General features: G+C 35.4%; 1 protein-coding gene, 1 long non-coding RNA gene and 1 pseudogene across 2 annotated transcripts; 2 read left to right on the forward strand and 1 right to left on the reverse strand.

Annotated features, from left to right (window-relative positions):
* Positions 281-2,287, forward strand: LOC107625354 (glycine-rich RNA-binding protein 4, mitochondrial). Its single transcript, XM_016327973.2, has 4 exons — positions 281-599; positions 1,408-1,476; positions 1,557-1,663; positions 1,756-2,287. The coding sequence occupies exons 1-4, from the start codon at positions 461-463 to the stop codon at positions 1,897-1,899; spliced, it is 459 nt and encodes a 152-aa protein (XP_016183459.1). The 5' UTR covers positions 281-460; the 3' UTR covers positions 1,900-2,287.
* Positions 4,653-6,370, forward strand: LOC107625361 (annotated as a pseudogene).
* LOC110269838 lies at positions 6,292-7,144 on the reverse strand. The gene is made up of 2 exons (XR_002358597.1): positions 6,881-7,144; positions 6,292-6,425 (listed from the first exon to the last, which is right to left on the reverse strand). It is a non-coding gene; the product is annotated as an uncharacterized LOC110269838 (long non-coding RNA).

The following is a 12,934-nucleotide window of genomic DNA, read 5'->3' on the forward strand; positions in this document are numbered from 1 at the left end:
AATCAGCAATTTTGTTAAATTTTGGTTAGCATGTAACCAGCAAAGAAAAGTGAGCTATTGGATGAAATATCATACCAATCTCATACCATTAAAACTATCATTAATGGCTATTTGATGGCTACAAATTACAAAAGTTGCTGGTCCCTAGCATTCTTCATAAATAAAAAGCATTTTTATATTATTGTATCTAAATATAATGGTTAAATAAAAAGATATTTTTATATAAAATTATTTATATTTTTAATTTTTTTTTGAAAAAATCACTTAAAACAAATCTTTTGATAAAAGTTTAACCAAGCAAGACCAAAAACCTAAGAAAGTAAGAAAACATGGCTTCCACTTCCACTCCCAGTTCCCAGGTCACAATTCACAGAGTTTGGGAATTTGGACACTAGAGCTCTGGTGACTGAGGATTTTTGTGGCTGCTGTGGTCTGAAGAAGTAACAACTGCACTGATTTGATGAACATGATGCTGGCTTCGTTCCCTGTATACCCAAAACCCTTTGCAAGCGTTAGAGCAGAATTCCACACACAGCAATCTTCTTTTCTCAAGTTCGCACCTCATTCCTATCCTCTTGCAAGCAAAATCCTTGTTAAGAGTAATCATCTCATCTCTCTCTCTCTCTCTGCTATGTTATGCTATTTGTTTTAGCTGTTCATGTGCCTTGCATGCCCTTCTCTCTCTCTTGTTGATTGAGTCTTTTTCGGCTTTCACACGCTTCAGAACAAGCAAATCTTTTTATCCTTTTTCTTTGCAAAGTAGCGATTTTTATGCGAAGGCTTGTTAGAAATTCTCCACCCCATAGGATGCAATGCAGTTTTTTTATGGGGATGTATAGCACAAAAATGTATAGGCGGCTGAAACTTAGTCATTTGAAGGAGTATTATTAATGTGGTGGATATCTTGCCTAAATTGTTGGAGTGGTTTTTGATTGGCCCCTGATAAATTTGTGAGTGTTTGCTGACATTAAATCATAGTGGGCAAACAGATGTAACGGCTGATGGATTTGTATTCATGATGTTAGGAATTGAATTGGTGATAATTACATGCAAACTTCTAATCTTTTCTTTAAGCTTGTTAGAGTGATCTGTATGCAAGGTTGTGAGATCTCTGTCTTTCACATTTGTACCCTTCCTTTTAATAAATCATTTTATCTTATATGCTTTCAACTTCTAGACAGATGGGCTTCCAGTAACACAGTGAAACATTATGTTATCAAGTTCTAAGCTTCTGTTAGGGTTAATCTACATAATTCTGAGGGATTATTTGGTGGAGTCTTCTTTAGTCTTTTCGTATGCCTAAAGTAAATTTTTTCCTTGTGATATCTACATGCTTGAGCACTTTGTTTCTTTTGGAGCCTTAAATGTACTTTATAGTAACTTCAATTTGTACTTATTTGGAGGCAGATTTGCCATATACTACTGGTGAGACTACTTTGCAAAAGGAATTTTCGAATTTTGGCAAGATAGCTGAAGGTAAGTGCATTTCTCAAAATCCATATTGTAGGATTTGGAATTGAGCTCGGTACTTACCTCGACTCTTGTATGCACTGCAGTTAAGGTTGCTAAAGATGTAAAAACGAAAAGATCAAAAGGATATGCTTTTATTCAATACATGTGTCAAGATGACGCCATGCTTGCGCTAGAAACAATGGATCAGAAGGTTCAAAATTTTACAACGTGCCTCGTCCTAAGATTATAGACAATGGCACCAGAATGTGCTTGTCTAATTTATTTATTGTCGGTTGTCTACAGGATTTTTATGGTAGGACGATTCATGTAGAAATCGCAAAGCTTGGCTGGGATGATTATGGTGCACGGCCAAGGACCTCAGGGCCCCAAAAGAAATGGACTTTGCCAGAGCCAGAGCAAGAGGAGGTGGTAGATTGCTGGTACTGAACTAAATTTTCTGAATCAGTGAAGTTTCTGAAGATTGAAGAAGCTCAAATGTTGGAAGTTGTAGTATGCTAGGAGGATGGCTGTTGATGCAACAATTTCAGTTCATTACCGATCATCTTGGCATAAAATAAATGCTATATCTTTGAAGTTATTGAAGATCATTTGCATTAACTAAATTTTGTATAAAACCATTTAAGGAGTAGGATATGTGACATGTTACAAAATGGGTGTGCTTTTCAATAACACCTTAGCTTTTTTATGTAAGGACTAAGGAGATTATTTGAGATCAAAACAACTTATGTTAGGTTTACTCAGCCCTTTCTTTTGTATATTATGAGCCTCTTCAAACACTCTTTTATTAAGTAAAGAGGATTGTATTTTTTGTTAATTAAACAAATCTTAATTTTTTATTTATTATATTTTATATCAATGGTTCAAACTTATGGATTTAGGGTAGTATATTCTTTAGGTATAAGGCTTAAAATATAGGATTTGTTGTATTTTATATATTTTTTTTTCATTTTTAATAACAAGTTAATTTTCAATAAGTCTTGTACTCTATTTTTTTTAGAATGCTTAGCATTTGACTATGTTATGTTTGACTTATACCATGATCACTAATTCATTATTATTTCGGACATAAGTTAGTCTAGTATGGCTATAAAAAACCAGTATACCAATCATTTTTCTAATAGAAAACTCTTGCATCATTTGAGCTAACCTTTAATTGTTAGCCTTTTTCCAACCTAAGACTATTGGTCATTGATATAATTACCTAACACTGGGTATTACAACGATGATGATGGATACAATGCAACATACACACATTTATGTAAGACAAACACTAATAATTAATTAAATACAATTATATGGTATGAAATTAAATTCATAATATCCATAAAATGATCCAACTACTGACCTTAATATCACATAACATGCAAATGAAGTTTGAGAGCTTCACGGAACACTAGAGCTTTTGAGTAACTTAAACAAAATAACTAATGTTTTCATTAATATTGCATTCTCTTGATCAAATTAAGAAATGACAAAACAATTAACACTGTCTACAGTACTTTCATTGTCCATCAATAAAATCATTTAATTTGTCAATATTATACATGTGAATGTACTTGATTGAATTGGAACAGGAGCCTGTTAAGATGGAACACCTAGCACTATTTTTTTTTTAAATTGGTCCAGCCAATTCTGGTTAGTTGCAATGTTTAGTGTTTAATTAGACCCATATTAACACACATGCATCCAAGATTAGACTTAAAATAATGGGATTATTTGAACAATATGTTCAGTGCATAAGACACCATAATGCTCTGCTTATACACTTGTCCACATCACATGAAATGCAATCAAGCCAACAATTATATTAACCTTGATTAATTTAAATTAAATCCTACCCTAACATATGATATATATATATATATATAGCCCGTGACATGCACAAGAAGAAGAAGACGCCAGCACGTGAAAGATGGGTTTTAAACTTTTAAGCCATTATTTGTGAGATCATGAGTTTCAGTAAAATGATATGCTTAGGAGTTGCATGTGATAATATAACAGTGTTGGAAGTTGGAACCGTATTACTAGTATATCATTCAAAGAATCTTTCATGGATTAAAAGAACCACTATCTAGGCGCGTGTGGCGCGTGCAACTGACCCTTTGCCACGTGGCTTCACGGTCAACCCCACACTCTCACCCCACACTGTGTTTGTCAGGTCTAAAAAAAAGTACTCCCCAGAATCTCTTTGATCACAAAACTGAAAACTTCTCTTCCTCTCCCTTATTAAGCTTTCTACTTCCTATTTTTCAGTTAGTTTAAAAGTTTTTAATTAGATTTTTATATTACTTTTAATTTTATAATTAAATTATTTTTAATATAAAAAATATTAAAATTAACTAAATATTTTTCACAAATTTAATATATTTATAATTAAAAATCTAATTAGATCTTTGATTATATTTATTTTAAAAAAATATTCTTAACTTGCAGCCATATATTTCACATGCATTATATCTTATCCTATTTATATAATATTATTGCCCTCTTTCAGGGGTAAAATACACCTCATTGAATCAACTTATACTAAAAATTAAATACCACCTTTTATAATCATTTTAGTAGTTAGTTACCTTAACAAAACAAAAAATGTTTACTGTCTTTTGAAGGGTCTAATGTGTATTTTTCTCTATAAATATGTAAATTTATTTTCTTATCGCTATTCTGCTATATATGTATACTTTTCACGTCCACTTTAATTAGTTACTTCATGATAAGTGACTAATGATTCAAATTCAGCTTATACCTATATAAAATTAAATCCTTTTTTTTTTGCTTTGAGAATTTAATTCTGACACTTTTAATATATGTTGGGAGTGTGTAGGTCATAGCAGTAGAAAATTGTTCGGTGTGCAACATAAAATTCAGAAACTGTGAGCAAATAATGGCCAAGGGAATGGAAAGTGTAAGAAGAGAAGAACCAAGGCATCACATTCTGGACCACAATAATTCAACACTTTAAAGAAAAATAATTGCCTTGAGGGAAAAAAATAGTTAAAATGAAAAATAAAATAAAGACTACAAGCTTACAACTAGAGTTGTTTAAAGTTTAAACATTAAACATGGGTTTAGAAGGGTCCAATATTTTCCATGACACACTATACTTTCAATCAACATGGACTTGAGACGTAGCAACTCCATGCTTGATAATTTATTTTTTCATAAGAAAACATACATGTATGTTTCTGAGTATATAAATAAGACATGATCCTTGCTTGCTAGGCCACTCTACTTCTACTTACAAATCAGATTCTACCTTAACCGTTCATCCTCCTTCAATTTTCATTCTCATTATCCTCTGCATTCTTTTTTTTAACTTAAGCTCAAGAACTTCCTTTTGTCTACATACAGAGGGGAAAAAGGAAAAAACAACTTAGCACCATTTTGTGGTTCCACATTGGCTCATACACATTTGTGAGAAATGGAAACCATTCACTGGTTTTTTATGCTATGGATTAATATGATTCTACCCTTCAACCATAACAACATTGGAAATGTGGAAGGAAGATACCATCATCACACAAATAATCGTAAGATAAATTCCCCTGTTTCTTCTTCCCCTGTCTCTCCTTCCCCTGTTCCTACTAAGCCCCCTGCTTCTGATTACTCCTCCGTTCCTTCAACACCTTCCACATTTGAGGTCGTTCGGAGCAGTTGGTGATGGCTTAGCAGATGACACAGCAGCATTCAAGGCAGCATGGAAAGCTGCTTGTGCTGTTGAGTCTGGTGTTGTTCTTTTGCTCCAGAGAATTACTCTTTTAAGGTCACTTCAAGTATTCTCTCAGGTCCATGCAAACCAGGACTAGTACTCCAAGTAAGAACAACAATGCTCATAATAGTTACTGTGATTTTAATCATGCATGATTAAGATTAATGTTAACTAATAAGGTTTGAATGTGAGTAAGTGGATGGTACATTGATGGCACCAGATGGACCGGATTCATGGCCGGAATCCGATAGCCGAAATCAATGGCTTGTGTTTTATAGACTTGATCAAATGTTACTTAATGGCACAGGAACCATTGAAGGCAATGGAGATAAGTGGTGGGATCTCCCCTGCAAACCTCACAGAGTATAACCATCTTTCCATATTGCTGATCAATTCAACTATTTCGAGTTCAATTGGAAAACCCCATTAATTTCATTTTTGGATTTTCAGAGTGCAGATGGAAAAACAACTTGAGGACCATGTGGAAGTCTTGCTGTAAGTAATCCATTACTCAAGAAAATTTAGTTATTTACAATTGTTTGTTTTATAAATAGATGATGAGGTTCTTCTGAGCAGCAACTTGAAGGTGAGTGGTCTGAAAATCCAAAACAGCACTCAGTTCCACATGATTTTCAATGGCTGCCAAGGAGTACAAATAGATAGGCTGTCCATTTCTTCACCTAAACTCAGCCCCAACACTGATGGTATCCATGTTGAAAACTCTAAAGGCTGTTGGAATATACAATACCATGATAAGCAATAGTAATCATGCATATAATTAAAAACAGCAATCTTCTACTTACTATAATTATACAGCTTATTATGATAATAACATTATTAATTATTTGACTAATTTTGAGCAGGTGATGACCGCATTTCAATTGGACCCGGCACTGCAAACGTGGACATAGATGGTGTCACTTGTGGTCCTAGCCATGGGATTAGGTACATACTTACCAATTATTGGTGATTACTAAAATAAGTGCCACCTAATCTGATTCTCATTGTTTTCATTTCTTCGAAAATTTCGAATTCTTTTTTAGTTTTCTCTCTCTTAAAAATGAGTCAGTTACGAAGAGTTTCCTGTGACTCGGCTGGGCAGTTATTTATTTTTGTTGAGGACAGGCAGCATCGAATGAGGAAATTTATGATGCTGTGTTGATGTGTTCAATTTATTTTGGTGCTCCCTTAGTCTTCTCTTTTTCAATCTCTGTATAATTCTGCCCGGGGTTAGTTTTGGGATCTTAAAATATGGTGTTTGTTACGGTACGATTATAAATTCATACGTATCGATATAATTAAAATGTGGACAAACTAAAACACGACACGTGGATTATATTTTCCACATCAATAATTAATTTTTCTTTTTTTAAATATATATCATATCAATTATTTTTTTTAGATTAGTTAAATTTTGAAACAATAAAATTAAACAATTTGATTAATCTAAAAGGGTAATTTTTGTCTAACATATAAAAAAAAGGGTATTTAAGTCTTTTAAAATACTAAATAAAAAAATATTTTTTATTTTTATTAAAGTATAAAGATAGTTTAGTAACATAATTGATATGATATATATTTAAAAAAAGAAAAATTAATTATTGATGTGGAAAATATAATTCACGTGTCGTGTTTTAATTTATCCATATTTTAATTATATCGATACGTATGAATTTATGATCGTACCGTAGCAAACACCTTAAAATATTGTTATTGGATGATGGCCTTCACAATGTACCAATCTTTTGTAGTGAGCTCCAATCGCTTTTTTGTATGTGGCCAAACAGCCTTTCGGTAGTTCTATAGTTCTTTCCTTTAATAAGATTTGAGGATGTACATATTCTGGAACTGGATTACATTATAAAAATTTGGATTACATGGTCGATATATTCTCAAGTATGAGTTTTAAATCGTTAAAGGAAAGCATGCTAGAATTATTATTTGGAAATAAAAATTATGTCGTTGAATTTTGGAGACTACTGAATCCATTAGTAAATTAATAGCAATACTACATGGTTAGAATATTATTATTTTTGGCCAGTTAATAATAATTTGTATTCATATTTACAGAAATTTTATATAAAAAAATATAATTTATTTTTATATTTATTAAAATTTGTATATATAAATTAGGATAAATGATAAATAGGTTCTTGAACTTTTAATTTGTGGACTTTTAACTCCCTCAAGAATGAAAAATACAAAACGATCCCTAACCTCTCAAAACGTCGTACAAATAGGTCCTTCCGTTCAATTTGCTTCGCAACACGTGGTCAACTGCAAAAAGATTATGGGACATTGTGGTCTTTGGACCCTAAGACGACGTCGTTTCGGAAAACATTTTGCAATGGTTCTTATGACTTATGAGATATGCCAATGCTACCCATATCAGTCACAAACAATTACAGGAAGCCCTAGCACTACTAACCTTTTCCCTCCAAAAAATACGCTTCATCTCCGTGTTGTTGTCGTTGCTGTTCCGTGAAACAGTTCCATATTGAAACTTTGTGGTTATACCTACGTCTGCTGTGGAGAGTGGTAAGTATATTGATGTTCAAATTTGTTTTGCTTATTCCCGTTATTTGTTATCAATGTTGTAGGATGGGACTGATAGGGACTGTAAGTGATTGTCGTAGGTGATTAGTTGTGGGGTTAGTCATTTGTCATATATTGTTTAGAGAGATTTTGGAGATTTTGATAATAAGGGTTGATTTTGTGTTGTGTTGTGGATTGAAAAATTTTGCAGATGGTTGATGTATTTGGGGTTCCCATATTCCATTATGGGGGTAACTTTTCAAGAGTACCTATTGGTGAGTTAGCTTATCTGCATGGTTAAGTTGAGAAGTTTCCTCCGATGGACTTGGATTTTGTCAATTTCGGAGATATGGTCACGATGTTCAAAGGACTGGGATATCAATCATATAAGGAGGCTTACTGGCATGATCCCAAAAGCAAAGATATGGAGTCAGGGTTGCATGTACTGAGGGGAGATGTAGGGATCAATGAAATGCGACAAGCTAAGTTGAGGAACAAAGATACTAAAGAGTTTTACATTTTTTTGACCATCCTGTTGACCAACCTGAGATCGCAGATGATGATTGTGAGAAAAATGATGAGGTTGAGGAAGAAGTCGATCCAAATGACTTGGAGAAGTTGGATGACTCGTCTACTGATGATGATAGCAATGGCAGTGAGGAACATGAGCTGTATAAATCACCACCAGCTGGTTATGAAAGTGGGAGTGAGAGTGGTGAAGACGATGAGGGCAAAAGGGTTAGAGCTACCAAAGGGAAGAGAAAACAAGTGTCTCCATTGTCGAGGAAAGGGGTTGATCCCAAGGAGAAGCTAAAAAAACAAGCAACACATGAGTTTAAAAGGCAGAGATTTAAAGCAAGAAGGGTGGACTCAACTGGTGAAGGTTCCTCAAGGTCTACTGGGCCTGCTAAACAGCCCAGCACAAGTAGGCCAAGATGATAGCCCAATAGATCTAGGCCTGCTAGGGAGCCCAGCATGAGGCCAGCCATTGCAGAATATGTCAGAGATGCAGACACAGATCATGAAGACATTGTGTTTGAGTACGAGTCTGAAGAGCTGCATACCCCTGTCTTATCGGAGGATGAAGGGAACAAACCATACTGGTCTGAGTTTGATGAACAGTATAGCTTTAGAGAAGGCAGATTTGAGCTAGGCACAAGATTTGCTACAATAGAGAGGTTCAGGGAGGTTGTGAAGGATTCATTTATTGTTGAGGAGAGGGAGTTGGTCTGGATTAAAAATGATAAGGAAAGGGTTAGAGTTGGCTGCAAGGGTGAGGATTGTCCCTGAATTTGTCATCTCTCATACAATAAACAGCTGTAGTGTTTTCAAGTGAAAACCTATAGGAGTGAACATACATGCGCAAGAGATCTGGGAAGCAATGTAGCTGACCAACACTGGATTAACAAAAAAGTGGAAAAAAGGATGACCACCCATCTCCACATGAACACACATGAGGCTATTGATTTCTTAAGAGAAGAGTTTGATCTAGTTCTACACTCTAAAATGGTTTACAGAGCTGTGAGGGAACCCAAAGACAAAATCGTGGGCAATGAGATAGAACAGTATGGGAAGCTGAGGGACTATCTAATGGAGATACATAGAAGCAATCCAAGGTCTACTGCCTTGCTGGACGTTATTCCCCAGCCACAAGCACCCCCAACATTCGACAAAATGTATATATGTTTCGATGCCTACAAGATGGGATTTAAGAGTGGATGCATGCCGTTGATTCATTTGGATGGAGAATTTCTCAAGACCTATCATGGGGGCTAATTGCTGTCTGCTGTGGTACAAGACGATAATAACCAGTTTTATATGATTGTCTATGCTGTGGCAAGGTCTGAATCAAAAGAGTCATGGAAGTGGTTTCTGATGTGCAACAACATGGTTGGAATTTTATGTCTGACCAGCAAAAGGTTAGTAAGTGACTTTCTCTACCTAATTTAAATACTTATCATGCAATTTGATAAAAGTCCTTCTTGAATCAATCTGTGTTAGAGACTGATGCCTGCATTGAAAGAGATAATGCCGAATGCACATGTGCGGAATTGTGTCACGCACATGTGGAAGAATTTCATCAATCGTTTCAAGGACTTATACATCAGGAAAATTGTGTGGGACTGTGCAAAATACACGATTGTGCCTGAGTTCAAGGCAACAATGGTGAGGCTGAAGGAAGTTAATCAGGATGCCTGGTCATACCTGATGAAATTTGAACCTGCAACATGGGTAAGGGCCTACTTCAGTCATGGTCCAAAAGTGGACAACCTGACTAACAATATGTGCGAGTCTTTCCACTCCAATATCACCAAGTACAGGTGCAAGCCTATACTCACAATATGCGAAGAAGTGCGCTGCTACCTCATGAGGCGTATGGTTCAGCACAGGAGACTGATAGACTGCCATCACGAAAAGCTTGCACCGGTTCAAGAGAAAAGGTTGAAGCGGCTTGTCAAGCCAAGTAACAAATGGACCGCGGAGTGGATTAGTGATAATGAGCGCAAGCGATTTAAGGTTACATACAAGGGATCTAAGTTGGATGTGGACCTGATTAAACATACATATACATGTAACAGATGGCAACTAACCGGTCAGTATGTAATTATATTTCTCTACTTGTTTTTTGTTGTCTTTGCCTGCCTGCTGGTATTATTACAAATTGAAGTTTTATATGTCTAATGGTATTTGTCTAATTGTTATCCTTACTTGCATGCATGTTACCAATTTGTTGGATTTTCTAGAAAAGGAATGACGTGCACTCATGCAGTTGTAACAATTAGAAAAAGACATGACAACATGGAAGATTATGTGCATCCATAGTAATGCATGGAATCGCTGAAGAAGACTTACGAGCACTTCATACAACCTGTTACTAGTGAAGAGTTCTGGACACAGTCTTATCAGACTAGGCCTGCTGCACCTGTCATTAAGCAGCCAATGGGTCGTCCAAAGGTCCATAACAGGCAGAAGGACCCAGCAGAAACTGTTATCGAAGGTGAAAAATTGAAAAGAAGTTTCTATGTGACCTGCAGCAACTGTGGTCAAACAGGGTACAACTATACGAGTTGCAAGGGTGCCCCCATCCAACCCAAATTGAAAACCTAAGACCAGGAAACCAAAGAAGAAGACCTAAGATAACCTTTCTCTTGTGGTTCTACCACTGTCACAATCAGCAACTGAGGCAGAGGTACTTGACTGGATGAAGGATCTTTATGTCCCCCCGATAAAATGTTGAAAGATTTAGTTGTCCATTTTAAAAGTGTTAAAGGACCTATTTGTATTTTTTAAATTTATTTGATGACTTTATTGTCTTTCTTCATTTCAGGGTGACAAGCATAACTCAGCTATTCCAACCAATTAGAACCATTCTGCAGCTACCACAACTCCAGATGTGGTTCAACAACAACATGCTCCAGAAGCTGGATCTACGACCATTTCTGCAGTCCCTGCAAGACAAAGCCAGGTTCCATTCAAACATCCACCCAGACTTCCATCAAGGTCATTCAACAGAATCTTGAGACCAAAACAACCAATTAGAAGGAAGGCTAATGGCAAACAACGTGTTCAAGGATCACAGCAGCCAAGTGTAGGAGCAACTGAAGGACCATCTGATAAGACTTTGGCTGCAGCAAACATTGGAACTAGAAGAATGTTTCGGTTCATCCCCACCCCAGGAGTCAACAATTACAAGAAATGATGTTGATATTTTAGGAAATTGATGTAAAAAGCTGGATGAATTTATTTTCATTTGTTATGCATTCTAGTATCTTTTTGGCAAAATTATGATGCTCAGGTTGTGATCTGTTATGAGGGAATTTATCATATTTTGTTAGGATTGTAATCCTTCGAACTAATCTTATGGTTCAATGTTTAATGATCCAAATTTTTAAATGATTTTTACATACTCGAACCATCAACATGATATTATATATAGCCATCTAAACACAAGATGTTACAGCAACAACATATTATCATTCATCAAAGGATAAACATAAGTACATTATGTCAATTGTTCCTCACTTTGCTGGATATAGCATAATTTAATACAACACTTTTGTTCAAAAAATATACAACTCTTGGGAACTCATCCCATATCATATTACATCATTTTTTAAAACTACTTTCCTACTTTTCAGCCAAGTTTGGCAATAACGGAAGCAAAAATTACATTAACCACTACAAGAATAACTAAATACAAATTAACATTTTTCTTCCTCTCTAGATGCAACAGCTTCTTCTCAAAATCAGTCAGTCTTTGTTCCACTACCTTCTTCCCAAGATATACTTTCAGCTTATTAACCTCGTTCTCAGTTATAAACTTGTCAAGGACTCTTATTGTTGAAACATGGTCATTCAGCCATAAGAAGAACTTGCAGTGACTGGGATTCTTCAGCTGCATGTTCATCATTCCAAAACAAAAAACACATAAACAACACCCGTATAATCAAACTCACTAAAATAAAATCACCAACTTACCTTAAAGAATGGACATCCAAAGAATAATCTATTGGGATTTGTCGTCGTCCTCGATTTGTACAATATGGCGTAGACTCCACATTTACACGTCGGAGCAATCTCGTCTTTCTCCTCTGCAGCTTCCACGTATTTCACGGTTGACAGTAATGGAACACGTCGTGCGCTGAATGAAGCTCCATCGCTGGTCATTTAACACTGCACAATACCACCACCTTCAACCTCTCATAGAAATGACAACGGCAATGGCGACTGTGTTCCATTTGAAGACATAGGGCACACAAGTAAAAACGACGTCGTCTTAGGGCCCAAGGACCACAATGTCCAATAACCTTTTTGCAGTTGACCACGTCAGTCCCGTTCACACCATTCTGGAGACACGTACCCATTGCTACACCACATAAGCACCAGGTAACCTGAATTCGTAACGTGTTGTGAAACAAATTGAACGGAAGGACCCATTTGTACAGCGTTTTGAGAGGTCAGGAATCGTTTTGTATTTTCCATTCTTGAGGGAGTTAAAAGTCCACGAATTAAAAGTTTAGGGACTTATTTGTCCTTTACCCAAAAAAAACTGCAATGGAAGAATTAGAATTTTGTGAATATAAAGATTAAAGATTTTGTACATTTGGATTCGAATAAAAATTAAAATTTTGTAAATAATTGAAAAAAAACTTATGTTAAATTGATCTGGATCTATTTTTTTTATCAAATTGGTAAGAAAATAATAAAAAAATAGAG

The sequence above is a fragment of the Arachis ipaensis genome, chromosome B01 (assembly GCF_000816755.2).
Source record: "Arachis ipaensis cultivar K30076 chromosome B01, Araip1.1, whole genome shotgun sequence".
NCBI classification, from domain to species: Eukaryota; Viridiplantae; Streptophyta; class Magnoliopsida; order Fabales; family Fabaceae; genus Arachis; species Arachis ipaensis.